The sequence below is a fragment of the Engystomops pustulosus genome, chromosome 1 (genome assembly GCF_040894005.1).
Source record: "Engystomops pustulosus chromosome 1, aEngPut4.maternal, whole genome shotgun sequence".
Lineage (NCBI taxonomy): Eukaryota > Metazoa > Chordata > Amphibia > Anura > Leptodactylidae > Engystomops > Engystomops pustulosus.
The window spans coordinates 131,959,937-131,987,742 of record NC_092411.1 but is presented as its reverse complement, the minus strand read 5'-3'; the positions used below and the strand labels follow the sequence as shown (position 1 = coordinate 131,987,742).

The 27,806-nt window shown below is 38.3% G+C and overlaps 1 protein-coding gene across 4 annotated transcripts in view; it reads right to left on the bottom strand.

Moving 5' to 3' along the window:
- The window catches only part of ABCA1 (ATP binding cassette subfamily A member 1), a 77,421-nt gene extending 55,847 nt beyond the window's left edge, over window positions 1-21,574 (bottom strand). For 2 of the 4 annotated variants that reach the window (XM_072153762.1, XM_072153755.1), the window contains exons 1-3: window positions 21,299-21,574; window positions 3,434-3,584; window positions 602-695 (exon numbers count right to left, since the gene is read on the bottom strand). In XM_072153762.1, the coding sequence (XP_072009863.1) occupies window positions 602-695; window positions 3,434-3,499 (160 nt within the window). In that variant the 5' untranslated portion in view covers window positions 3,500-3,584; window positions 21,299-21,574. The remainder of the gene's footprint in view (window positions 1-601; window positions 696-3,433; window positions 3,585-21,298) is intronic. The other 2 variants (XM_072153771.1, XM_072153779.1) reach the window with 1 other exon arrangement.
- Window positions 21,575-27,806: the final 6,232 nt, after the last annotated feature.

Below are 27,806 nucleotides of genomic sequence, written 5' to 3'. Positions count from 1 at the left end.
TGAATATGGGGCACATTTATCAAAAACAGTGCAAACTGCACTTTGTACAGTTTGTCTGCGCAGTGTACTGAGGGCGCCAGATTCAGGAAGTGTGGCGTGTGTTCTTCATGAATCTGGCTCACCCGGCACTGGTTCACCAACTTTTTTGTGCGTCCTTAACATGGATCATGCAACACACTTCTGTTGTACTCTGCATGAGAGTGGCACACTCTCCAACTCTGCCCCTGAACGCCCCTTTATTTTCAGAAATTTGTGCTGCATGCGGTATAGTGCAGAGGCGACAAAAATGAGTCGCGGCGAGTCATATGTGGCGCTGAAACATTCTAAATAAATATGCAAGCATTTTGCACAAAAAAGAATGTGCAAAGTCTGACAGCAAATTGGCGCAAGGTCCTTAGTAAATGTGCCCCACAGTATGAACAACAGTAGCAAATACATGTGGTTCACTAGATGATTGTGCATTCAATGGTTTTTCAACCAGTGACCTATTTTCTAATTTATTTGGCCACTATTTAAATTTAAAAAAGCAAAAATATATTCATGTTCATGACTTTAGTAGAATGCCGGTGCTGTATAGTATTTACTAAGCCCTTATACTTACATTCATGTTGTTCATAAGGTGGATAAGAAAGTCGTACAGAGATCAGAATGAAGAAGATAAAGAGAGGCCAAGCTATTTCAACCAGCAGCTGCAACTGTAAAAAAAAACACATTTACTTGACTAGAAGTAATTATGACTATAGTATGCACTGGATATGAAGATGTTAAACAACACTGAACGAATTGCAGCACAGAGGGGCCCCACTTTATTTTCAATTCCAAGAACTGCATCCCGTCAACTGTGTGAAGGTTAACTGAGCTAGTCTGATCTCTCTAGGGGACCTTTTCAGTAATCATAAAAACACTCTGCATATGCAGGGCCCCTGCCAATTGCATTTCAGGCCTTTTCTTGTGCTTTGCATTCACTTCTCTTAAGTTTCCTAGAAACAGCGTTGAGCCCATAAAGCATGTCTTACACGGGGTTACTCAGAAGAAATGTCTGTTTCTAAGGCTTATTGTCCAGGAAGCGCACACAGAGGGTAGGTGGGCTTTCGCATACAAGCTGGTTGTGTAACCAGAGTTTTTCAAACAGAAATCTACAAGACTTTTATTTTGCATACATTATTACAATTATAACTTCTTTCTTTACTTTATATGTTCCTTACCAAAATGCTATTCTCAACAACAAGTCCTTCAAATTGTTAAAATCATTGTTACCCATTAAAATTTTTAGACATCAATTTAGGGATTACTCCTTATGAAATCTATACACACAATGGAAGTCTGATGTCCTCTAACACTGTCCTATATAATACCATATATACTCATATATGTGATGAAACCCAAACTCGGCTTATACTCGAGTAAAAAAATTAGGTTTTACCAGGTTTTTGTGGTAAAATTAGGGGCGTCGGCTTATACTAGGGTTGGCTTATACTCGAGTATATATACGGGTACTTTCTAAAGTTCTTACTTTCTAAAGATAAGGTTGCCAAAAGTGCCTGTTACTATGACTACCTCCTCATGCAATAATGTTTAATACTCTTCTATTTAGGGTGTTTAACGGCCTAAATAGATACCCTAAGGATGAAAAAATGTTCAGTTTATAACTGTGAATATTAGAATAATAAATCTGATATAAACTGATTGAAGTACACCATCTATATGGTAGATATACTGTCAGTAGAAGCTGTCCTGAATGTTACCTAACATTGACATTTCAAAGGTTATTCTTGCAGAACGTGGAAACCATAGAACACAATATTACTCAACTGTACTGGAACATTTATACATGTGTTATCTGCTGCAACATGAAACTTGAACTCTGATACCCTGATCAATATTTTATCAATTATATTGATTTATACTGGATAGAATCTCGTTCTCTCTATTCCTTCCCCTTGAAATTGGGTAGATCCTGAATAAGCACCGTCTCACAACTCACTTGATCAACTCACCTACAGGAAAAAGTTATCTAGGCCTTAGAATGTGACTTTTTAATCTCTTCATGACAAAAGACAACAGGAGATACACATTCAATCAATAGGACACAAACCTAAAGATTTTGGTCATACCATGATACCATCAAATGTGCATGTTAGATGACCTAATTCTCCCTCAAAGAGCATACATCAGGATAGGGAAGGATCAGTTCAACATGACCCATCCTTTTGTTCACAGAGAAGATAAGCTGTTGCCAGAGGTGCCTGGCAGAAAAAGCTCAGAAAGCACAAATATTACAGGTACAATTGCAGTTTTTATAAACAGAGTTTTACATGTGGTAATGGGACTGATAAAATGGGCCAAAAAGCCTCAAACTAAACAGCATTTGTGCAGATTTATAGAACCAGTTTAAAAGAAAACTGGACCATTTACTCATAGTGACCAATCATTTTTCAGAAAAATCTGTGTGAATACAAGTTAAAAATAAATTGTGGCTCTTCTAGACTGCAATCATAACTATCACACTGCTTACTGATAGCAATAATTCTAAATACTGGTGACCTCTGACCCCCTGTCTTTGTTATACAGTCAACTACAATAATCAGCCAAGAGAATGAAAAAGAGACTTTGCCTTGTGAGATATTTCATCCCCACATATTAAACTGATAACAAGTACAAGGAGATATGTGGCTTCATGTAATTACTAGATTAGTGATGTACTTCATAAGGTAGAGTTCTGGTCTTATTATTCTCTAATCTTGGAGGCAGATGGCACATTGACCAGATCAGACATGTCTTAATCATTCTAAATCCTTTTATGTTGGTAATATACAGAATATGTTTAAAGATGTGTATTATACTACACTATGTCAATAATGCCAGCATAATAAAAGGTATGGATATTGATATTAACAGTAAAAATTAGTATAAGTATTATCATGGTAAATTAGATTTTATTTTATATTAAAACCAATCAAGTATTGTACTTAGTGATCCTTCAGAAGTTAGACTTTACAAGTAGAATCAACTGATATTTAAGATATGCACAAACCGATTAATTACAGAAAAAGAATGTGTGGATTTGTAGTTACATAGCAGATCCAATGTTCTATTTCCCAACATATAGGGAGGTTACATATTTAAGAACAGTATTTCCTATGTGTAAGGAGTTAAACCATTCTGAATTTCATCAGTGTATGGTGTAACTGGGAATACAACCATATGCAGATGTGCAAATCTATGTCAAACACATATATCATGAAAGACGCAGTAGCTATAAGAATGACAAACATATGGACATAAATACATCATCCCTACAGTTTTTAGCATTCATGAAAATGACATTCATGTTAGTTTGTGATCATCTCAATCTGTGTATACTGACAGAGATGAAATGTGAATTATAGACTACTGTTTAGTATTTATGAAAAGATACAAAGCAAAAACTTACAGTTTGCCTCCGCCGGTAGGTGAAATTCTTCCAGAGGAGCAGTCCTAGTTGGGTACAGTACGTCATCTTCTCCCAGAGAATCCACACTGCTTCACCTCTGCGGCTCGGGCAGAAGTTGTTGCAGTACCAGAGACTTTAGGTTGCTCATTAACTGGAAAAGAGTCAGAAAAGGAAATGATCATGAGCTTCCTAAGGTGAGCAAAGCTCCACATGTGCAATCATTGAGCAGGACAGATATGTGACAGCGATAGTGGTTATCCTCAACTGCTTGATTACTAGAAGAAACTATTTAGTTGGCAATGATAATATCTCTCCCTTTCGTGCTTATCACAGGTGAACAATTAACATAATGCTGGCTGTTCAGAAAACAGATCCATCACCGGTGTACTGTCAATGACAAGTAATGGTAAATGGGACACTACTGGGCAGAGCAGCTAAATGGGACACAAAGTATCATTTTGTAAGAAATCAATAACGACAATAATGTGGCAGAGGGTACTGAAACTCATATTTGTTGGTCCCTTTGCAGTACAAATAATGAGGAAGGTATATCATTACTAGTCTAAATTTAGACAACTTGAAAAAGACCATGCAGACAGAAAAGGTGCCAAGTGACTCACACTGTGTAACAGATTTGGCACATCCCGCTGCACAGGTTAGACAATCTTGTCTACCTTACACCACCTCATGGTTGACTTACAGGGTTTTACACTAATATATTGGAACATCTTAAAGGGGCTATATTTGAGTAAAAATAGAAACAAGGTATAATCTCTTTTCTGGTTTCCAATACTTCTGGCCATACTGGGCTAGTATGCATGTGGCAGTCAAGCCAATTGCTGAATTCACCTTTTATGTCTCTATTGTCTCTATAAACAGCACATAACTCCTGAGGTCAGCTATTGTCTCAGCTGTGGAGATATTTTTCTGATTCTTGGAAAAAAAGTACTCACTTGTTTGTTCTGTCATCTTAAATGTGGATCTGTTGTTGTTCTTATAATGTGATTATCGATAAAAAGAGGTTTTAAATATGCAAATTAGCTGGAAAGGCTTTGGCTACGTCACCAGAGCCCCTTCCTGTGCTCCCATCTTTTCATTTATGCACGGCCCCAACTTTCAGATGCTCAACTGGTCTCAGCCCCATTCCATGACATAACAGATTCACAATAAAGGTGATAGTACAGTTAGTCTACCATCAGTGAATCTATTGGTAGATTTCCATTTAGCCAAACCGTATACCAAATATATCTTCCAATTTTTATACCCTATTGAAAACTATTACATGAATAAGCTGGCACATTTATTGGCTTTATTGTTTTGTATTCAAAGTGTAAAGAAATGTAACCAGCAGAAGACTCCTTACAAAAATATTTTCAGAAATGTAGCAAGCAAAAGTTTTACTCCTTCCTGATACATTGTACATTTCCATTTGCCTTTTTATCAGAAATTCCTAGGACAGCTTTTATCTGTTAGAAAACACTGGTAAACATTATAGCCTAAGTAAAAGTGCAAGTAATTCTGTAAAATGCAAATGTAGGTCTTCATGATTCACTGTAATGCTTCCATCCACCGTATACTGCGATAGGACTGCTGAGAAGGTCTGCAAGCCAGTATGCATTGCATATTTTACATTTCTAAAATGTCATAAATGGCCCGGCAGGGTAGCATGGTGGAACTTGAAAAGGTCACAAATATGTAACCCAAACAGGCAACCTGGTGTATTGTCTTAAAATTCTAAATGTAAAAAAAGCAAACAAGCTGTGTAACATCAAACAATAAGCTAGGTAACAAACCACAACACAATACATAGGTTTATAAAGATTTCTTATACACCCAAAGTGCAAATTGAGTTTTATATGTATTATTCAATGTACCCCCAAGGCTGGTTTAACATAGTGCTGCTTTGTTGTTCATTTTACCGTGTTATTCCTTTTTTGTAACAAAGCCTCTGAAGACACATATGCATGATTTAATTTAAAAAAAATTAAATAAAAAAATAAAACAAATCAACAAAAAATTCAAAAAGGCTTAGAACCAAGTACCTGGTATTCCAAATATAATAAAGACCCAATGTGGATACTAAAGATTTTTTTTAAATCATAGTTGTAGTTTAATTTAAATGTAATCACATTTATTTTAATTAATTACTACATTTCTGTAAAGTTCATTATGTAGCCTGTAAGAAATAAGTAGATTTCATGTCTGCCATTTGTTCACCATCTGCTGGCAGGGATAATTAAAGAGTCCTTTGTTGTCTGAATTTAGATCCTACTAACCCCGAGCCTATGACAAGTACTACACAGAAAAACATAAAACATTATAAATTATTTGGAACTCAAAACCATCAACATGTGCCTTCTATTTATCCTTACAGATAATAACCAAACAATTATAAATTTACCTATTTTATTTCAATGCAAGTAGCCCTATCCAGTTCCAATTTTCAGGAAGGGAAGGGCACAATGAAAATATGAGTGAGCAGTAAGTGGTCAAATCTCATTAGAAAACAAAAGCATTGAGTGAGTGGCATTGTGCGTCATGCTTCTACTATCAGATTTTCATTACTGTCCTTTGGTCAGGTTCAGCCATTAATGCATCATACCAAGACAGTGAAATAGGATAACGCACTATTTTTGGCTCGGTAATGCTATCGCCAAATTGAACAAGACTAAAAAAAGATTTTGCTGTTTTACATCAATACTCTAAAGAAGCCATCTGACATTGGAGATGCTTCTGTACTTGGACATGTCTTTATTTCCATTTAACTGTATATTGAAAACACAGATCAGACAGAAAGCATAAGCAGGGTATCTACACTTATGATGAAACACCAGACCCACGCTGCACTAGTGTACAGTACAAGTAGCTTGATGTAAAATTGTGACGAATAATGTATCAATGTTTAGGACCTAGGACTGCGAAAAATAATAAATTTTTTAAAAATTTTCACAGGGATGTTGAAACCCATTAACACTACCTAAGGTCCTTTGTCACTTTGTAACTTAAAGCACAGTTCATTGTCAAAAGTTGTACAAAAGTTTTTAGATATCCTGGCCAGGGCCAAAATTGTCAATATATAATTGCAAACTGTATCCAGAGGCGGGACCTAAAATGAGGTCAAGAATCTCTTATTTTTGACTTATTACGGTTGTATAGAATAATCACAATTCCTGGCTGTGCGCAAAAAATTGTGATTACGGCATTTTACCTGAAAACTGTTGTAAAAGCCTTGATAAATCTCCCCGATTGCTGCAGTTGGGCTCTAAATACAGGCAATACTGGTTTAACCAACAAATAAAGGCAAAAGTTTGAGATCCATGGTAACATTAATGGCGTTATGCCCTTTTTGTAAAGAAAACATACCTAAAGAAATATATAAATATGCAGGGATATATCTTACAACATTTTGTCTAAATCATCCACAGTAAAACAGTAATTGAGCTTGTGAGCTGAAGAAACCTTCCGAGCTCCGGAATTTGGAGTGATGCTCTCTATAAAAACATTTGTAATTAACACCCTACAAATTGTGCTTGTCATATTGTCAGATTTATCCAATCCTACTGTAAATGTATTGCATTCTTCTGCAAGTTCCCTTAGGTGATGTATTGTACCGACATGCTCTACATACAAAAAAAATTATATGGAAAAAACTGGATAATGGATGAGTAGATTTATTTGTGCTTAACACTTCATCTACCAAGTAAAATTAATTTAACTACGGTAATAATAAGGTATTAATACTCTAGATACTTAATGCCCTTCATTATGCATTATGCGCCTTGCCCGTTTTATTCACTTTCCTTGTCAGATTTCTTCTAGGTAGAAAGTAGCCTGAACTGGCTGCTTGCTATTCCAGAGAAGCTGCCTGTAAGACACAGACAGACTTCCACAGTCATTGTATTAGAGAACTGGTAGGGGAAGTGAATAAAGCAAATGGAGGAAATCTGTTGAAGGATGACCATCACAAAATATGATTACTATCTATGGTCAATGTTTGCTCATATGTTCTAGTTTCTGTAGGTGATGGGTCGCTAACCAAAAGGTTTTGTTCCAAGGGAACCATAGGTGCTCCCTGCTATCGTAAGCACTAACCACCTACTATATAACAGATAGCAATGATACCCACATATACAAAATAAACATATAAAAACTCATCCATATAATTAGAAATAACTTCACAATAAATATTATTGTACAACACACGATTTGATATAAAAATTTTATTTAGCTGAAATTATACCTGAAATTAAATGATCCATTTTTAGTATTGGGATACTATTGAATAAAATTGTGTAGCTAGACCTAGCTTAATGTGTTACAATGGTAACCAGTCATATTATATGGAGGTTTTTCTTCTGCTACAATGTATCCAACAAGTCAGCTGTATGAACTGCAGGAGGACTCCTGACATGACCTACTTTGTAGCCTTCAGTAGAGCGCATAATTTTACTGTACAGGGATCCAAAAAGCAGCCACAGGAAATCTTCTAACAAAAACTAATCAGTCTATTCTTATTAAGGAAGTACTCACGTCAATAGCTGCTGATACTCCAAATGTCATGCCATAAACAAGACAATTTTATTAAGCACTGAGGTTGCTGGATTATATTTTATCATGTCCATGGATATGATATCCCTTTATAAGAAGATACTATAAGTTGCACCATCCCTTCCAAGGGCTTTGTAGCCACCACGTTTCTGTCCTAAATGTTCTCTTGGCATTGGCAAGCTTAAAAAAAATCTGCTTATGATGTGTCTATAGATTGGACAGGTGGTCCTCCTAATACTTCAGTGCTAGAACTACATGTTTTCTCTTTTAACACAAAAACCTTCCCTTTTCTCTATTTCCCAGTAAACATTAAATTACCAGTAAAGCTGAAAAGTCAGATAACATTTTGATTCAGTCTCATAGAATGGGTCATCATTGCCCCATGTTTTACATTTTACTGTTACTGTAAGAAGTAAACAAATACCTGAATGTCTAAAGTCAATGTCTCAGGCTTAGTCATCATCCACGTGACAACATCTACTATTGTGTGGAGATTGCATTCATATTCAGGCTTGCTCACCGGGTATTTCAGGTTATGATGGCCTTAATATGGATTATGTCCCAATGTATATTAAGGCTGAAATATTTGCCATGGAATGTTAACTGTATCCTGTTATGCAGTTACCATATATACAAAAAATGTGCTGAAAACCCAAATTCGGCTTATACTTGAGTAAAAAAATATAGGTTTTACCAGGTTTTTGTGGTAAAATTAGGGGCCTTGGCTTATACTTGCTTATACTCGAGTATATACGGTACCTATTTTAGCCATACATATTATTCACATTTATACTATATATATATGCTGGTAATCGAAATGTAGACTGTCCATTGAATTAGAGCGTCCAATGAATGACTCAATGATATTACACAAATGATTATTTTATCTCTTAGACATTTACGGCATTGCATATTCTGTGGAGATGCCATAAAAGTTTAGGTTGGGAAAACAATTTAAAATTACTGTCCTGATGCTATATGGATGCTTCTTGACTCCTGTATCATCCAAATCAAAGAGCCTCTGCCAAGTAATAATACATGCAGGGGTTATGTCTGGCTTTAGCTTGCTCTGCCAAAAACTGTGATTTGCCTGGAATCTTGTGAGTAATGGGATCCATTCGAAGCTATATATCAAGAGAGCTGAGTAACTATACCTTTATGGCATTGTTAGTGGAAGCAGGACTATGAAAAGGTGTTGCCAGTTTTAAAACTTTTTTTTTTTGTTACAATTTATAGGCTTCAGATACACATATACAGTTAATACCAACAAACACTATACCAACAAACTCCTTGATTTGCGTGGAAATCAATCTGGGCTCACCTTTAATTAGTTGTATCTGTCTTCCCTGAGCCCAGTGTCACCGTTTTGGAACCTTCCCTGTTTTAGGTCAATGACCACAATTATTTTAGGATTACCAAAATTATTTATATTTACCAGAATATTTACGATTTACAAAATATATGTATATATTTACCACCTGTAAACTATTTTTACCAACCATTAATCACATGTGCATCGCATCTTAAGTTTTAAAATTGTTGTAGTTGGGGTTCCAGAGTCCTACTGTATGTGCATTTCGGTTAGCTAGAATCCCCTTTTACAGGCATAGCATAATAAACATTTCAACAAAAAAAGTTCTACTTGCTTTAGCTTCATTATCTGACAAATTTCCTGTATGCTGGCACGTGTGTATCTGAGTGGTAATGCTTGTCTGGCAAAGAGGATGGGTGTGAAAGGTTATCTGCGGTGAACAGCATATGGGAAGAAGGCTTCATCTCAAGAATGTAAAGTTGGTAACATGAAGAAGTTGTCATAAATAGGTTCAATGCTTAATATACACATTCTCTGTCTGATGTATTACTTAACAAACACCCACAGATATATGATAAATGTGTTGGCCTAAAGGTGTTTACCTAAATAAATGTCATATATGCACACAGACATCACAAGATAGGTTCCGTAGGTTTGTTTTTAAGTTGATTTTGTATGCAATGTTCTTAAAGTTAATCATTGCAATGTTCTTAAAGGAAATCTACCATTGGGAATTTACTTTCTGTAGTAGTTGTAGATTCCCTCTCCCATATCAACATGTTTTTTCCTAATTCTGGGATGCAGCCTTTGCAGAAATAAACCTTAATCCTCATGCAAATTCATTTAAGAAGCTACTAGGGGCATGGAGTAGCTACTCCACGCCCCCCAGTAGCCACTGCAGACCCGCCTACTAGCTTGGCTTCTCATTCTCCTGGCGCTTCTGTGGCAGCAAGTGAGCTCTGCGTAGGCACAGTAACTCCTGTTGGTGGCCAGCGACACACCTCCAACTCTGCAGATTAATATTTTTTTATGTCCTATTTCTGGTCTAAGGATGTAGGCTTTTAGTTGAGATGAGTTTTGTTGAGATGAATATGGATGTTCTTTTTGATCATATTTACTAGTGAAGTAGTAGGAATGTCTGCACTCAGAAATGCCAGTGATCAGGAAAACCAGATTATGGCCGGATTGTCCAATGTATGGTCTCTCTGTATACTTCTTTATATTTTAGTTTGCTTTTCCTCTGAGTTCATGTTTGTAGATGATAGATGCTCTGATGGATTCTATATACTTTACATAGAATATTCAATATCTCAAATTTATAAATACACACACATGCAAAATTACTATAGGTATAGAAGCCAAGCCTCCAAGTTATCTAGCACTGCTGGAGCATTAGTAAGCTGTTTCCAGAGAAAAGCCTGATATTGAAAATTTAACCATTCATTGAAATTGACTGTTTGTGAGGCAATAGTGTTGTCTCTATATCTAGAAATTGTTAGAAATGTTGCCTGTGTGGTTAGTGCATTGCGACCAACCCAAGTCAGCGTATACAGGATGTTCTCTAACTTTACAATAATAAGGTCAGACTTCAGGTCATCTCTGAAGGAGGATCTGATGGAGTCAATACTGTTTCTAAGAACAAATTCATAGATTCACTAAACAAATATTATTCAGTGCATTTTTGTTGAAAACGTTGCATAAATACAATTTACTAAAGTTATATTTCTAAGGTTGTATTCCAATAAATATTTTTATACTTCTACCTAAATAACTAGGTTATTGTATTGTATATTGTATCATTGTAACCTAATGGTGATATTGTTACTGTAAATTTATCACTCAAATATGGCCCATGCATGAGGTTTGGTTTCCACACCCACAGCCAAGCAAAGAAGAGGCTACTTCTAACTTTTTTCTTCATTTATCTTGTATTTTTTATAAAAATGCTGTTCTGGTTGATTTTTCATCCATGTCATCAGCAAAGATCACAGAGAAAAATCAATGAGAGACTACTCTCACACATGATACACTCTCTGTTCTATTTTAAAGTCCTTTCCGGGCAGCAAATATCTTGCTGATCAATAACACTATGTACTTTGTCTTTACTTCAGACTATGACACACACACACACATTTTATATATATATATATATATATATATATATATATATATATATATATATATACACACACATTACCCATACACATAAAAACCTTCTTTTGCATTTTAAATAGTAAATGTAATGTTCTTTATTGAGGGTCGGTCAGGGTTGTAATATAATAAGGGGTTATAGGGGAGTATACTTGATGCTGGAGCCAGTATGGTATGGTCAGTATGGTCAGCTGTGGTGTAAGGGGTTTATATGGTATATGTTTGGGTCACAGTGTAGTCATGCATGGTGTGTGCTTCACAGAGCTGAAGATATATGGCAGGAAATTCTGCAACTATGTTGCTTCAGGAGAAGTAATCATGCACTTATGGACCTGAACGAGAAGACTTGACCTGTCTTCACTGACTAACCATCTAGATTTTGAGACTACTTTCAACCCGTGTATTGTTATATCCTTAGTGCTAGTGACGCAAGTTTGCCTTCTATTTCTGATGCAGCGACCCTGGGGTGTCTGAGGTTTGTGGTCATCAGTTATTCCAGTGGTGTAACTAGGAGAAACAGTGCCCCATAGAAGACTTCTGACTGAGGCTCAGAAAATATACATATTTGTAAACTTACACATTTATACTCTTATACATGTGTATACACACATACACCCATTTATACACTCACGGGCACACATTTAAGCACTGATATATACATTTATATACTTACACAGATCATACAGTCCCAGTAGCTGCTGACCACATGGGGAAGTAGACTTCAGGACAGAGATGAGAGATCCCTAGTCCTGTTGTTCTGCTGTCATCTTCCTCGCCCCCAATATTTCTTATCTGAGCTGTACAATGTGCTTCATAATGTGTATATAATGGTGCACATCCTCTATTCTCCTAGTACTGTAATTACGCCACTGAGTTATTTTAAATGTTGTCAGCATTTTCTTATTGATAACATTGCTGCTGACACTTACATCCTTAACAAAAGCCCAGCCATCAGCAGAAATTCCAGAAACCGTGTTTAATTCTTATGTGTTACCCAACATCAATGACCTGACGTAACATCACCTCTGCCACCACAGTATACAAACCAAGAACGATGCACTGGAAGAGGAGATAGAATAAAGGGGTTACTTTATAATTTCACTGCCTTCCCCACAAGTGCCTAAAGATCACTTGATTCTGGATTCCCTGGATATATATATATATATTCCCTGGATGGATATTTATATATATTTCTGTGTACCAGTAGGGTGGGCCCAAAGAATAAATTTAACTGGTGGGCCCCGGGTACCCCAGTCTGACAATGTCTATATTAACTAAAGTGTATGAGTAGAGCTATTGACCGAATAATATAATTTATTCTGAAAAGTGACCAGTGCTTTATATATACTGTCACACATGATAATTTACATAAACTTTGGGAAAAATGCCACCTGTGGCTTATAACCTAAAGCTTATCTCAGCAGCCAGATAAGAGTCCCGCACCTGCCTACATTGTGTATCTTGCCCTTGTGTCTGCTTACTGAATACTTGACCACCTGCCATATAAGGCCATAAAGAATCATATTTGTTCTAATTCTCTATTTCCAGCTTCCTTAAAGCATAAATCCAACAACGATTAGTTGGAACTATAGATACACACGTTGTCGCCATTGTCCAGTCTATGAACAGCTGTAACCCACTTCTACCTGACATAGAAACCTTTGGCTGCCATTTAAGATGCCTGATTTTCTAATGTTCTATAGCTTTGATCTCTATGAAAGTAATCAGCAGACACCTCCAATGCTGTTCATCCATATATACAAAACAATACAAATAAGGTTTTAGTCAATAAAAACTATAGTGTAATGAGCTAAAGTGTCTAATTACTTTTCATTTGCTATTCATATGATCGGCATCATCATGAATTGCATTGTGAAACAAGCTTACAAAAATAGGGAAATTGCATTTCTATATCTGCTTAGCAATTCCGTATTAACTGCATGACATGACCCCTACATAGAAAGGAAACGGGGATGTAAAGCCGGGCAGTTATAGGTGTGTTGTGTGTTATGTGTGGCATCTGGTATGTCAGGGAGCAAGAGACCACATGTACAAGATTTAACACATGCATGTTTTGTGACTGCAAGATAGATTGGCCAAGGCTGGCCAGTATTAGGGAATTCCTATTTTCTGGTTCTTTATGGGAAACAAAAAAAATTTGGAAAAACTTTTATCAACTTTTAAAAGTGAGTGGCACCACTAATTTTAATATTAAAAGTAGATTGTGAATCAGCATTAAAATGAGAAATCTAAATGAATTTGCTGAGATACTTCAGTTACTTTCAGAGCTACTTCTCATAGTAACCTCATGAGAGAACACAAAGTATCATGGGAAGTTAGGGCAGCTTATTGACCTTTAGGGGAAAGACAGGAAGAAATTAGTATCTGCCCCCTTCAATGCTCCTGAGGAAGACTTCTAACAAGTAGCTTGAGAAATTGCTATAATTGAGAAAAGGGCAAATAACATAATATAGCCATTATTCAGTTTCTTTTGAAAGGGGGCATCAAATATGACAGTTTCATAAAATCATTAAGTGATTGGAGTTACACTGATCCGTTTACTTGTTATTTTTTAAAGAAAGGAACTCTTATATTTGTATACATATAAAACATTTATAGCATGTATATTGTCATCTTTGGTCACAGGAGTTGATGATTGCAATACATGCTATTAATTTGATTGCTTTATGCCACAGACTTAGAACAATTAGATAATGTGAAGATTTGTATGTATTTATAGTACTGGTATTATTACCAACAACACTGTAACACAGTATGTAGAAGAATGAAATGCTTGGTGGTCTCAGCAATAGAAGGCACATAACCTTTTACATGCCTGTGACCATCAATCACTAGATAATAAATGTCTAATAAAAGTCTGACCTAGTAAAGTGTGACAACCAACTGCTCATGCATCAAACAATATATGTATGCTATAAAGGGCTATTGTTTAGTTTACCTTATTATAACAACATAATCTTCATAAATGTATAATATGTGGACAATAGGGTAAATGTCCTTGTACAATGGTCCCACTATATTTTCCATAACGAGGTACAATATACGGTAAGTAGAACTGCACATTCATACAATAATATATTATAACAATTCCAACAACTCAATACAAGTTGGCACAACAATAATATATGCATATTACTTTAAACTTTATATCTATATTATAATGCACATTGCACTTATGATAGCTTTACTTTTATATGTGCATCTATAGCACAGAGCATACAACTCACAAAACTGCTTCGGGGTAATATTTGACATAATTTATATGAGGTATTTCTTTACAACTCACATTTTCCAGAGTGGATGCTACATTCTTGTATTATATAACAAAATTCTTCTCATTCATAGTAAAAGCTGTATTTTAAATCTCAGCATTGGGCACAATTTTTTCAAAATATAATTTTGTCATTTTATGTAGAAGTTATTACAATGTGTAGGCTGTACAGTCTCTGTAATGCTAAGATAGGATCTACAGTAAATAGTGTTAAAAGTTAAAGACAGAGGATGAGTCATGACAGAGAAAAGGCTATATTTTAACAGTCTGGGAACACTGGCAAGCAGACAGTTTTATTCATTTGTATCCAATAGAGTATTCATATAAAGAGCGACTGAGCCTTCATGAATGTCATTAGGGAGGAAACAGGTAGCGGTCCCCTAGAGAGTAGCGCACTGAAGACTTACAACATTCCAGTAAACATGATCCACAGTCTTAAAGTGATATGATATAATTGTTACATATTTGAAACATTATAACATTGTAACAAAACAATGGTTTTAAAGGGAACCTGTCACCAGAAATATACCTAATAAACCATAACCAGTATGTTGTCAAGCGGCTGAACAGCTTCCAGATCATGTTTCTTTCATGGTCCTATGTGGTGACATCATCCAGAAAGTCTACTTTGAAGTGAGATGTAAAATTAGTTATAAAGTCAAGAAGGCAGAGAGTTTTACACTGAATTCAAGCTTTCCCAGTCTCAGAAAGCCCCTTTACTCATTGATGGTTCTGCACCCAGAGACATCACTAACCAGATCTCCTGAAGTCTGGTGCATGATGTAATTTACAGGAGGAGGTGTTAAGAGAGAGGGAGAGCTTGACTTCACTGTTAAGCTCTCCGGCTCCTTGACTTAATTTTACATATTTACATTTTACTTCAAAGTTGATTTTCTGGGTGATGCAGCCATGCTGTGCTATGAAAGAAACATTATCTGTAAGGTGTAATGGTGTAATGCTGCTACACAAAGACTGGTAGTTGTTTATTAGGCCAGTTTCTGATAACAGGTTCCCTTTATAGGAAATCTAACATCAAAATAAACCTTCTTATATCTGTTATTCATGGTGTCCTTTTTTCTACTACTTCCTTCTACTTTTACAATTATGCTAATGAGTCTGAAGGGCTCCTAGGGATGTTAAGAGAACCTCCATGCTCTGTATTCACAGGCTGTTAAACTTTCTCCCACTCCTCCTTACTCCCTCAGCACTTCCCTCCTCCCTATGCCTTCTGTAATCTTACTGTATCAGAGGAAGCTTCAGCACACAGTGAGAGGTGGAAGTTCCCCTTGCACACTGTAATAGCCTGTGAATCTACAGCATGGAGGGGTTCATTAGCATAATGTTAAATATATATTTTAGAAGGAAGCCATGGATAACAAATATAAGACGATTATGACCTTGCCTGGACCTATGAGTAAGTGTCCCTGGTTTATCATTCTAAATTTGTTGGTAGATTTCCTTTAAACAGAAAAATACTATGTTCTGCTGTTTATCTATGCTCCCACCCTGAGTTTTTGTCGATGCACACACATAGGATGCACGCCAGCACAGATCTAGGTTTCACTGCTGTGTATAGCTATAGGATGGTTTGATGCCACTAGAATTTACAGAACATAAATGATAGGAATGCTAGGGTATGATGGACAGTCGACTGTAAGCCTGCATTCACACAGCCGTATGGGTGACGTATATACGGCCGACTTATATACGTCTTATATACGTCCCCCATAGATGGCAATGGGAGCAAGACGCCCTACAGGAGCAGTACGGTGCAGCACAAGTGCGGCATTGTACTATTCCGTACCCCGTCGAAAAGATAAGACATGTCCTATCTTTTCCCAGAATACGGCGCCGTGCGCAATGTTCTTCTATGAAGAGGCAACCCCTCTCCCCGGCGCTGATGTGTGCCCGCCGTGCTACGGTATAGCAGGCACACGTCTGTGTGAATGTAGCCTAAAGGAGAAAACATTTAATCCCAGTATTTCTGGGCTGACAGAAGGATCATTAGCACCAAGCTAATGTCAAGAGATTTGATGCCTCAAAAGAATTTTTAATTGCAATCTTGTAACCATGATGGACTGAGTTTTGGCACTGATTCCATTACTCCTGGCAGACAAGGTCTGTGTGATGTCACAGTGTCTAAGAAAAGAACACAGAGTGAACTTAGTCTTTTCTGTCTTAGTGTTTTAACTCTAATGAGCCTCTAAAAAAAGACAAAACATCGTGCAAGGAAAGGAAAGAGGAAATAATGGGCTAAAAAGAAGCATCCACCAATGATACCTAAGTATCTACTTGTCAATTGTTATGCAAATTAGCTATTCTGTAGAAGGCAAAAACTATTTTGTATAAGCATTTTCTGGAGGAGAACTAACATGGAGACTTTTTTCTCATGGTCCAATGCCTGTAAGTTAGGTTCAGTAAGGTTTTAGTTATACATCCACATCAAACAGTGCTGCGCCAGTCTCTCTCCCAGCGCAAAATATTTCATATTAAACAACACAGCTGGACTCAGCATGGATTAAAATCACTAAAATAGCACCAGGATTTTCTTTAGCGCTGTATACACTTATGCATGTGTCACAACACACGCTTAGTGATTCACTTACATCTATTTGTATATGCAAGAAACACACCACATTATTTGTATAGGTGTAACACTCACCATGGTTCATATGTACAATGTATCAAGTCAAACATAGGACCTCACTGTAAGAACCCACCTCTCTTTAAAAACACTTGCAGTGCAAATTGAGCTCCATCATATCTATTCCCAGCATTGTATAGAAAATGCTGAGCCTGTTAAGGGAAGTAAATTCAGATAATGGCTCTAAAACTATAATAAATCATACAAATATCCCACATTCCAATAACTCCCAGGGTTTCCTCTCCTTCACAAAAACATCCTCTGCTCTTGTGATCTAGACAAAAGGCTTCATGGTATTTGCATGCATTGTAGCTCAATGCTTATAGCGTGATCTGCACTATTCTACACTGTCCCATCACCTCCTCATCTGCGTATTGCAATGAAGATGCAGTAAATGATCTTTAGGATGACCATTCAAAACAACAATGAAAAAAACTGCTCAAAAGTTTCATCTGCTTAGGATCAGAAAGCATAACATATGGTTTGGGAGGGCTAAAAAATTATCTTGTTGTATATATAAAACACAATGTATAGCATGTACTCACTTCAGAGAAAATAATAGAGAGACAGTAATATCATTAGTGAACCATTATAATTTACCAGCCCAGTAGGAAATTTTATATGCATTATCATGGAAAGCCAAGCCAAAAAGCATTAGCTAAGGGCTTCTAGCTGCTACTACCTGGCTCCTGGGATTCATTCAAAGCAGTTGTGTACTGGGGAAAGCGTTTAATCTATATAATTCTGGATCTTGGACAGCACTGATGCCATATAAACTTGATATTTCATCCCAATAGAGCTTTATTTTAAAGAGAACCCGTCATGCAAAATAACCCCCCTAAACTAAATATATTTTCATAAACTGCCATTAGAGAGCATTGCCTCTATCCCTTCATTGTCCCTCTACATGCCTGTAAACCTAAGCAATGAGGTCCTAAAGCTGTATGCAAATGACCTGTGAAATGTCCAATGAAGCATTAGCATATTCAAGCTGTCCACTCTATTCATGAGTGGGAGACACAGCCACACCCCCAGTGCATGACTGACAGCCTGTATAATGATGTGAGGCTGTATAATGATGTGCTTCCTGGTGCTGGTGGCCACGCCCCCTGCAGCCTGTGTGTGCATGTGTGTGTGTGTTTAGGAGAGATACAGCAGCTCCAGGCAGCCATGTTACAGCAGAACATGTCAGATTCATGTGTAGCTGATGTCTGTGTCTCTCACCTGTATATTAGGAGGATGCAGCATGTCAGCAGATGCAGCACACACTAGCCATGCTTTACTATACATTACACACAGACCTGAGCAGGGGGAGGAGAGGGGAGGGGTAACAGGGGTGACATCACTGCCTCTGACCATGTGACCAGCCTCATTTACATGATAAAGAATAGATGATTTTACAATGAATAATGTATGAAATAACTAGATAAAGGCTGGGCTGGGATCCTTGTGAGCTGCTCTAACAGGTAGAGGTGACAGGACAAGTGACACAGACCTGATGACAGGTGTCCTTTAAGCATAGGTAATCAACAAAAAAAATATAGGATTCATTGATGTAAATCCTTCAAATTTGACCACATAGCAAATGACATATTAACATAACTGTATTTGTAGAATTCGGACATTGTGTAACCATTTTCAAGTTATGCATTACAAAACAAATACAAAACAGTAAGCGTTTACCCCCTAAAAAATATCAGTGGGAAACACAATGTTTCATACATAAATATGATAGTTGTAATGTACAATGGTCCTAAAATGTAGACATCTGTCTCATGGTTGTATGAATTTTGCCAAAAGATCTTAAAAATGTAAAGAATAATAATAAAAACGGTCCAATTGAATACACTGGCAATAAGAAATCTAGCTAGGGCTCTGCACCGCATGACTTAAGCAAGGCCCATCCAACAAACAAAGAAACAAAAAGAAATGGCAGGACTCAAAAAACTCAAAGTGAAAAATTATAGGAATACAAGTGTATACATATATATTCTCAATATTGTACTTATAGCTTTGCTTGAGAAAGGCTCCAGTCCTTGGGATCCAGAACACGGCTAAAAACATGGCAACAAAAGTACCCTGATTTTTTTACAGAACACATGATCACATGAGGCAAACCTTAAATTCCAATAATATAACTTGGTCTGAAACTGAAACTCATCATACTAAAACACTAAGAAGCTATGAGGAGTTGGGATTCTAAATGTCACCTTCCACTTGATAATGGCAAAGAACACAAATATATGTAAAATAGACATAGTAGTAGCTTATATTCTTTTATATATAATACAAAAACTATTTTCACTGTGATTTGGGGAATTGCTGTGCCTGTTTAACTATAACAATGAAGCATCTGCTTCAAGTTGGGGAACTTGCATAAACACTTAGGTAAGGAGTATAGGCAAGGTCATGGTTAAGGAGACAAAGGATACACTGGGAATACAGGTTCATCTATCTTAGGTTATTCCTGTGTATTCTGCCTGACTAAGGTTCTAAGCATGTTTCACTTTTTTTCCTAAGCACTTTATCTTCCCAATGACTTTAGAGAAAGGTTACTGCCGGTCATTCCACACTACAGCTCTCAACAGCTCCATCGCCTGGCTATAATAATAAGCAGCTCATATTGGAAGTGGCTGCAAATCTGTGATCACATCGAATGGAGAAGATCATACAACAAGAATCATTGTGCTTCTAAAGGGAGAGCTCACTGACTTAGAACTATGGGAGAGGACTATAAAAGGAACACTAATTTACATCAGTAAAACCTTATGGAAAAAATCCTGACACTGAAGGAGAAGCACAACACTTCTGTGTATGATATAATCTGCTGTATACTGAGATAAGGCAGAGAGTTATTTTTTGACTGTAGTTATCCTGATGATCCAGTAAAGATCTACAGTATATTTTACAGATTCTCTCCAATGCATTACCTGGAAATATCTTAATAATAATGTGAAAATCGTATGTGTTACAGTACATTGTATATAAGCAATGCTTGACTTTCTACCTATATATGTTTACAGAAGTTAGCTTTTAGCATTGCGAGTCTTTGGATTGAATCCCACAATGAGCCACATCTGGCTGGAGTTTGTATATTCTTTACCATGTTCCAGTGGGTTTCCTTCCACACTTTAGTAACAATGTAAAGCTATGATGTGTTCTGGAGAAGATGCTATAAACTGATCATATAAATAACAATAGCATAAGTCTAAGGTGTGTGATGGAGAATGTGCTAGAAATAAACAATAACATGATAATAGAAAATAATAAGAGGCTATGCTGTGTGTGATGATGTTCTGCTATAAATAAATAACTGATCAATTATCACGATGAAAGCAGAGACACAGCCGTGACCAGGGCACAGGGAGTCCAGGGCAAACAGCAGCAGGAGGCTCCAAGTAAACAAAGACACTATAGGAAAACATACACTGTGCGCCTGGCAGACTTGTGCTATACCATCAGTTATGTAATCTGTGTATGTATAGCTACCTATACACATCTCTATCTATACACATCTATCTATATACACATCTGTAGCTATCTATACATACCTATCTATGTAAACATCTCTATCTATACACATCTATCTATATACACATCTATAGCTATCTATACATACCTATCTATGTAAACATCTCTATCTATACACATCTATCTATATACACATCTCTAACTATACACATCGATCTATATACACATCTATAGCTATCCAGTCACAAAGTATATATTTACATCTATGTCATATACACCTTATACACAGGTCCTGTCCCATACAATGTAAAGAGATCTGACCTTGGTCTTACCCAGAGACCTAGAGTTAGAAAGAAGCCACAAGAGAAGGTGAACTAATACCCAACACACAGGATAAGAAAGAGCCCTCCATAAAGTCCTCAGCACCGCGGAGGTAATGCCATTTACCTTTTGTCCGGTCCCGGTGGCTCCTCAGATGAAAGCCCCTCCGCTGCAGTCCCTCCGTGCAGGCAGATTCATGAGACGAGTGCACACTCCGCTCTGGACACAACAGATGTGATGCTTCCCCTGGCGTGCAGTGACTGGATATGTCCTGTCAGCATCCCCTGCCTGCACACTGCCTCCCCCTTTCTGTCTTGGAGAGAAGCAGCAGCAATGTAAGGGTTATATGGAGGAGTTCCTTTTCTAGCCGGAGCGGTGCAGTACAGCAGGGTTACTGTCGGTCACAGCAGCGCAGCGCTCTGTTTATGTGCCTCAGTCTGTCCCTCCAGCAGCACGTGTACCCAAGCCCCGCCCCTTAAGAGGGCGACACTGCCGGCAGGGTGCACCTGACACCTCACCTCCTGAGACTTGTTGTCCTCGTCAGTGAGGGGAGTGCACCGTGACCATTGTCCTCTGTCAGGGATGCGTAGTGTACCATGTACTGTATGTAGTCTATAGCATAGGCAGCGCTGGTAAACAAATGACGTCTTCTCTTCTGCATAATACATAGTGCAGGGCTGTCCTGACTGTACGTTATATAGCACACAAGTCATTGCGCTGACATGATGGCGAGCGCCCAGAATGGCAGATAGCAAAGTAAAGAGGGACATAAGACGTAGTTACGGACATCTATAGCTGACAGATAGAAGCTGGCGCACAGGGTACCTGCTGTGACTAGCAAATGCTGCTATCTGCACTGCACTATATACAAGAGGAGGTGAACACAGAGGCACTGCCCTGGACTGACCCTGGTGACCTTCCCCGGACTGACCCTGGTGACCTGCTCCTGACTGACTCTGTGACCTGCTCCGGACTGACTCTGTGACCTGCTCCGGACTGACCCTAGTGACCTGCTCCACTCATGCAAAGAAACAGCAACACCATTATCTTGCCCCTTATCCCAATACCTAGTGTTCCCCCTTCCACACCACCATGTATATTGCCGCCTTCCTGTAATCAAGGTCAGCTCCCGGTTTTAGCAGGCCCCTGGGTGACAGAGCCTCAGTAGGCCCCATTGCAGTGTACTCACGTGACAGCATTAAAAATGCAAAAACTAAAACTCCTCCTGTCTCTTGTTACCTAACATATTCCCTAGTTTATCATACCACACAGCCCCCTCATGGTTATTTTATATAAGCCACCCTCACCTCCTATGCATACCTTATGTACAGCCTTATGTGCCCCCCCGCCGCCCAGCAGACCTGGGCCCTGACACTTGCCCTGGTATGCCCAGTGCTGGAGCGAGCCCTGTCTGTGGTCATTCACCAAAATATAAAATGCCCTCCTGTGGATACAATATATACACAGAAAAATATAATGCCCCCCTCTTAATTTTAATCCCCATAAATAAAATTCTCCCTTTCTGTAGCCTCCTCACTCTTAAAACCCCTCTCATTTAATGTCCCATTTACCTTCAGTCCCCCACGTAGTGTTCCCCTTTTTTAACCCCCCAAAAAATTATAATATCCTAGCTTTCTGTCCTCCTACCCCTGAATCACTTTGTGGACCCCCCCTCCCTCTCACATTGCGGCCTCCCTACTCACTCACCCGTGCCCACCAGATTTACTATACTCTGCCAGTAAACCAGCAAAGACTATGGCAAAAAACTCTACAGATTCAGATCTGGTCTATATTACTAAGAGGTCTCTGAGTAGATATGGGCACCAGACCACCAGCGGGGAAAATTTTAAGACTGGCACTCAAAATGCCAATCTTAATTGAAGGAGATGTATAAAAAGTGTTGGTAATTAGTGAGTCAGACTCCAGAGTCTTATTCTGTGGCAGATAAATCATGTTGTAATGATGTGTCTAGGGTAGTTTGACATTGTGGAGTTGTACTTAGTTGGTCTAGTTTTTGCCTTCATTTTCTGATGCATAAAGTGAATTCCTTGGTGTCCAAGTTAGCCCATGCCTCTGTTTCCCAAAGCTGCGCCCCTTTTGAGGACAAGTCAGAAAATTTCCGAAAATATTCTAAAACCTCAATAAATGTGTCACTCTGCATTTTATGGCAGAAATTACTGCAGAATTCAGCCACAATGTGATGATGTCATCATACCATCTAGCTCCAGAGCTGCACATACCACCCGCAGAGGAGAAATCAGGGCTGCTGTTCTTTAATACACAGGAACACAAGGGAGAGCAGAGGCCACAATGTAAGGAGAAGGAGAGGGGCCTTAGTTTGTGGAGGAGAGGGGCCACAATGCAAAGGGGAGGAATGTGAGGGGGACATAGGATAATAAAAAGGAGTCACTAAGTGGGGAGACCAAAGTAAAGGACAAATTATATGTGAAGGGTTTTAAGAGTGGGAATACCACATAAAAGGTCATTATAATTGGCTGGTTTTCATTAGGGCATATTATATATGGGGTTCATCGTAGGGCAGTTTAGTGGGTGGCCACAGGAATGGGTTATTATACATGACCAGTTAACAACTGAGATTGGCAGAGTTACAGTTGCACATAAATATCCTGTTCACACTTCGTCCAGTACTACTTAATACTCTGCGAGTGAGACTGTTATCTGTATTCCTGGTATTTTCCTTTCGGCTTCTGTTTTTGACTTTACTTATGTATCTCCAGGTCTTTTTACTGATTGTCCACGATTTTTCTGTTAGCACCTAACAGTGCTCATATAGGCGCCACAATCATTGATGGACAATCGGTGTCCCCCATGATATGATTGGAGGGCAGTAATTGATTGAAATGACAGCTGGGAACCTGATAAAGGCTCCCATAGCTTTCAATCAGCAGTCTATAATAGAGCTGTATTGCATTATATTGCATAAGTGATCAGGCCCCTTAGGGTTTAAGTCTGAAATAATAGTAAAAATTATTTTTAAAAGTTTTAAAAGATGTAGAAAACAAAAATTAAAATCACCCCCATTCCCTTCCCTGTTTTGGATATAAAAATAAACAAGTGAAATCATAGCCATGTTAGGTATCGCCGCATTCCCAAAATGTCCTATCTGTCAAAATATAAAAACAGTTTTTACTGGCAGTGAACTCTGTAACAAAAATATTGCAGAATTGCCACTTTTTCACCAATTTGTCTCCAATAAAAGTTTGAATAAAAAGGGATTGCATTCCACAAACAATGATATTCTACCCAGCTCCGTACACAGAAGTATAAAAAGTTAGTGGTGTCAGAATATGGCAATGCAATTTATGGTTTTTAATTTTTTAAAGGTATTAACAGATAACTAAACCGTATACATTTGAAATAGCTGGGATCATGCTGATCCTAAGAGTAATGGAGATATATTGCCTCGACCATACATTGAAAGCTGTAAAAATAAAACCCATCAGAATATGGGTGAGCAGCTCTGCAAAGAGTTTGCATGCTCTCTCCGTGTTTGTGTGGGTTTCTTCCCACACTCCAAAACATACTGGTAGATTGTGAGCCTATTGGGGACAGGTAGATAAGATTGTGAGCCCCACTGGGAACAGGGACCGATTTGTCAACCTCTGTGTAGCGATGCATAATCTGTGTGCACTTTATAAATAAAAAATTATTAACATGGTGCAGCTAACAAGCTCTAAGAAAATGCATACATGGTATCAGATTGGCTTCATGTATCTTACATATTATGTATATTATTTATATTACATTTTAAAATGTTAATAAAAATTTAAATTAAAAAAATGAAATTTCCTCTAAATTCATGTTGTCACTGGCACTAAAATTCTGGCAGCGGTGGCACTCAGAGCCCTCTGTATGGGCACCCAGGTCATCACTTAAAAAGGATGCAAGGTATCTTTATGGATTCCCAGACAGCCAAGGATTTGCCACCCTCAGTGCTATCCTAAAGGGGTTGGAAGGACAGCACCACACTTGACCATGGTTTGTGTCGGCATTGCAACTCTCCTGGATAGAAATAAATGGAGCTGAGTCTCTATACCGATACAAACCATGGTCAGCTGTGGCAATGTTTTTGGAAAAAATCTGTCAAGTTGCTCGGGACAACCTTTTTTAAGCAACAGCACTGCCTTAGACTACTGGAGGAATTGGAAGGGGTGGGCAGATCTGCATTATCATTGTAGCTCCGGCTCCAGGCCTGACAATTCTTCCTGTTCAGGGGAACCTGTATTGGGATTCTCAGAAAATGGATATGATTGAAAGCTATGATAGAGAAGGGAGCAATAGGTTTACTTCTTACATTTCCATGTTGGCACTTTGCGAGTTTGGGCACTCATTTTGTAAAAGGTTTGCTGCCATCACTCTACTAGGTGGTCTGACCACAACACAGATCAGATGACATATTACTCAATGCCATGTTGTTAACATATGGGGGGATTTATCATGGCTAATACGCCTAAAACCAGGCGTACAAGTTGTGACTTAGTCGCAATTACTGGTGCACAGCTAGGAATTGAAATTACTCTGCCCTCTACATCGGTTGGGTGGAGAAAGGGTGGTACTGGGCCATGAAGTGGGCTGGTGCAGGATGTTCCTGCCCCACACCTAAGCATTGCCTATAGCCTGCGCCCGGTCAGACCTGGCATAGAAGTGTCCTGCCTGCACATAACAGCTGCTGGAGTTACCTGATAGATTTGGCGGATGCCGGGGGGCGGGGGCACTTAACGCCAGACTATTATGATAAATGTGCCCCATAATGTACATGCGGAACTCCCTGTCATTTTCTTATCTGTTACATTAGTTCCAGCCTCTTTTCCAAGTACCCTTTACCTAGCAGAATTGGGAAGTATGGCAAAGAGCTTTTGGAAGTGGGTAAGGATCTTATATAGCTCTATACATATGGCTTATTAATTGGCTTATTATGATAAATGTGTATTTTCATTGCACATGTATCAGCAACTGAAATGGCATCAACCCTTTCACGACCTGTGATGTAATAGCACGTCACGGGTTGGCTGCAGGTGCATGGAGAGGGCTCACGGGCTGAGCCCTCTCCATAGCCGGTAAGTCTTTGCTGCATATTGCAGCAAAGACTTGCCAGTAACACCCGGACATCGCCACCAGCAAAGCTGCCGGCGGCTTCATGGGCGCCGCCATCTTGCCGACGATCATTGCTCCCTGTGACGTCATCGGGGAGTGGCGATCCGTCGCCATGACATCCTTGGGTCTTCGCCACGTCACTGCATTTCGAATTTTTTTTCCCGCTTTCCAGGACATGGCATGGAATATAAAATACCGTCACTATGATGAGCAATTTTTTTTTACGCAGAAAACAAGCCGTCACAGAGCTCTTTACATGTAAAAACAAAAAAGTTATAGATTTTTGTTTGTTGGGAGTGAACAATAAAAATGAAAATACAAAAAAGTGCAAGGTCCCTAAAGGGTTAAACCCCTTAGATTGCACATCCAATAACTATAGCATGTAAAGGGTTGTAGAAGTAGAGTACCCCCTGTCAAACATCACCATCCCCACAAAAATGCTTGTGGGGTGCCAATGCCTTTATTTGGCAATCAGATGACCACAAAGGGACCACAGGTTGCCAATAGTGTATGTCTATTAATAGATTACTTGCCACTAATAGAGCACACTGACAGTTTAGTAAACTGCACTACATATAGCAAGTGATCGGAGAAGCTGCCACACTGGATGGAGAACTAGAATTAGATGTGTTTGTGAAAGCCCCCTCCATACATATAATAAGAGCAAAGTTGTTGACAATTAATACATGTTTAACAGTATAACTAATGTTCCATAGAATCCAAAGAACACGATATAGTGCCAGGTCAATTTAACCCAGCTACATTGTCTTGCTTATTGTTTCCATTGTGAAACAGGATGTGAGTCACATGATCTGAAAAAAAACACATACGTCTACTCATGGTGTAACTAAGGACAGGCAAATTCAGGGAAATACAGGCAGAGTACAGCTGATTCCATGTAGAAAAGTTTAGCTTGTCTTCGATCTTCTGGAGTGTGCAAAGGCATATGTGGAAACAGAACTTAGCATATTTCTATTGGTTACACCATTTTAACCCATTAGTGACCAAGCTGATTTGTGCCTTGATGATGTGGTGTATTTATATCTGACGCTTCACTTTTTAATAACTTTAGAACAATTTAACTTTACCCAAGTGATTGTGAGTTTTATTTCCCACCACATGTTGTACTTCAGGTTAGTAGTAAATTTTTGTTAATATGTTTTGCATTTATTTATGAAAAAATTCAACATTTTCAAAATTCTAAATGTTCTGCTTTTCAAACAGATAGTGTTATTGCACAGTTACTAACTAAGGCTGCATTCACACAGACGTGTGATTTTTCCAGTCTTGTATTTCCTTGTTGTATGAATCTGTATGAATCCGTATATACGTTACAATTTTCATCCATATGTGTACATATGTCACCGTATCCATATAAAATACAGTGGGCGTATATACGGAAGCACACAGGGCACAACCGTATGCAGCATGTGTGCAACCCGTAACCCATACGGAACTGAAATACATGAGAAAATTGGACATACTCTATATTTTTATACGGCTTGCTTACTGAACGATG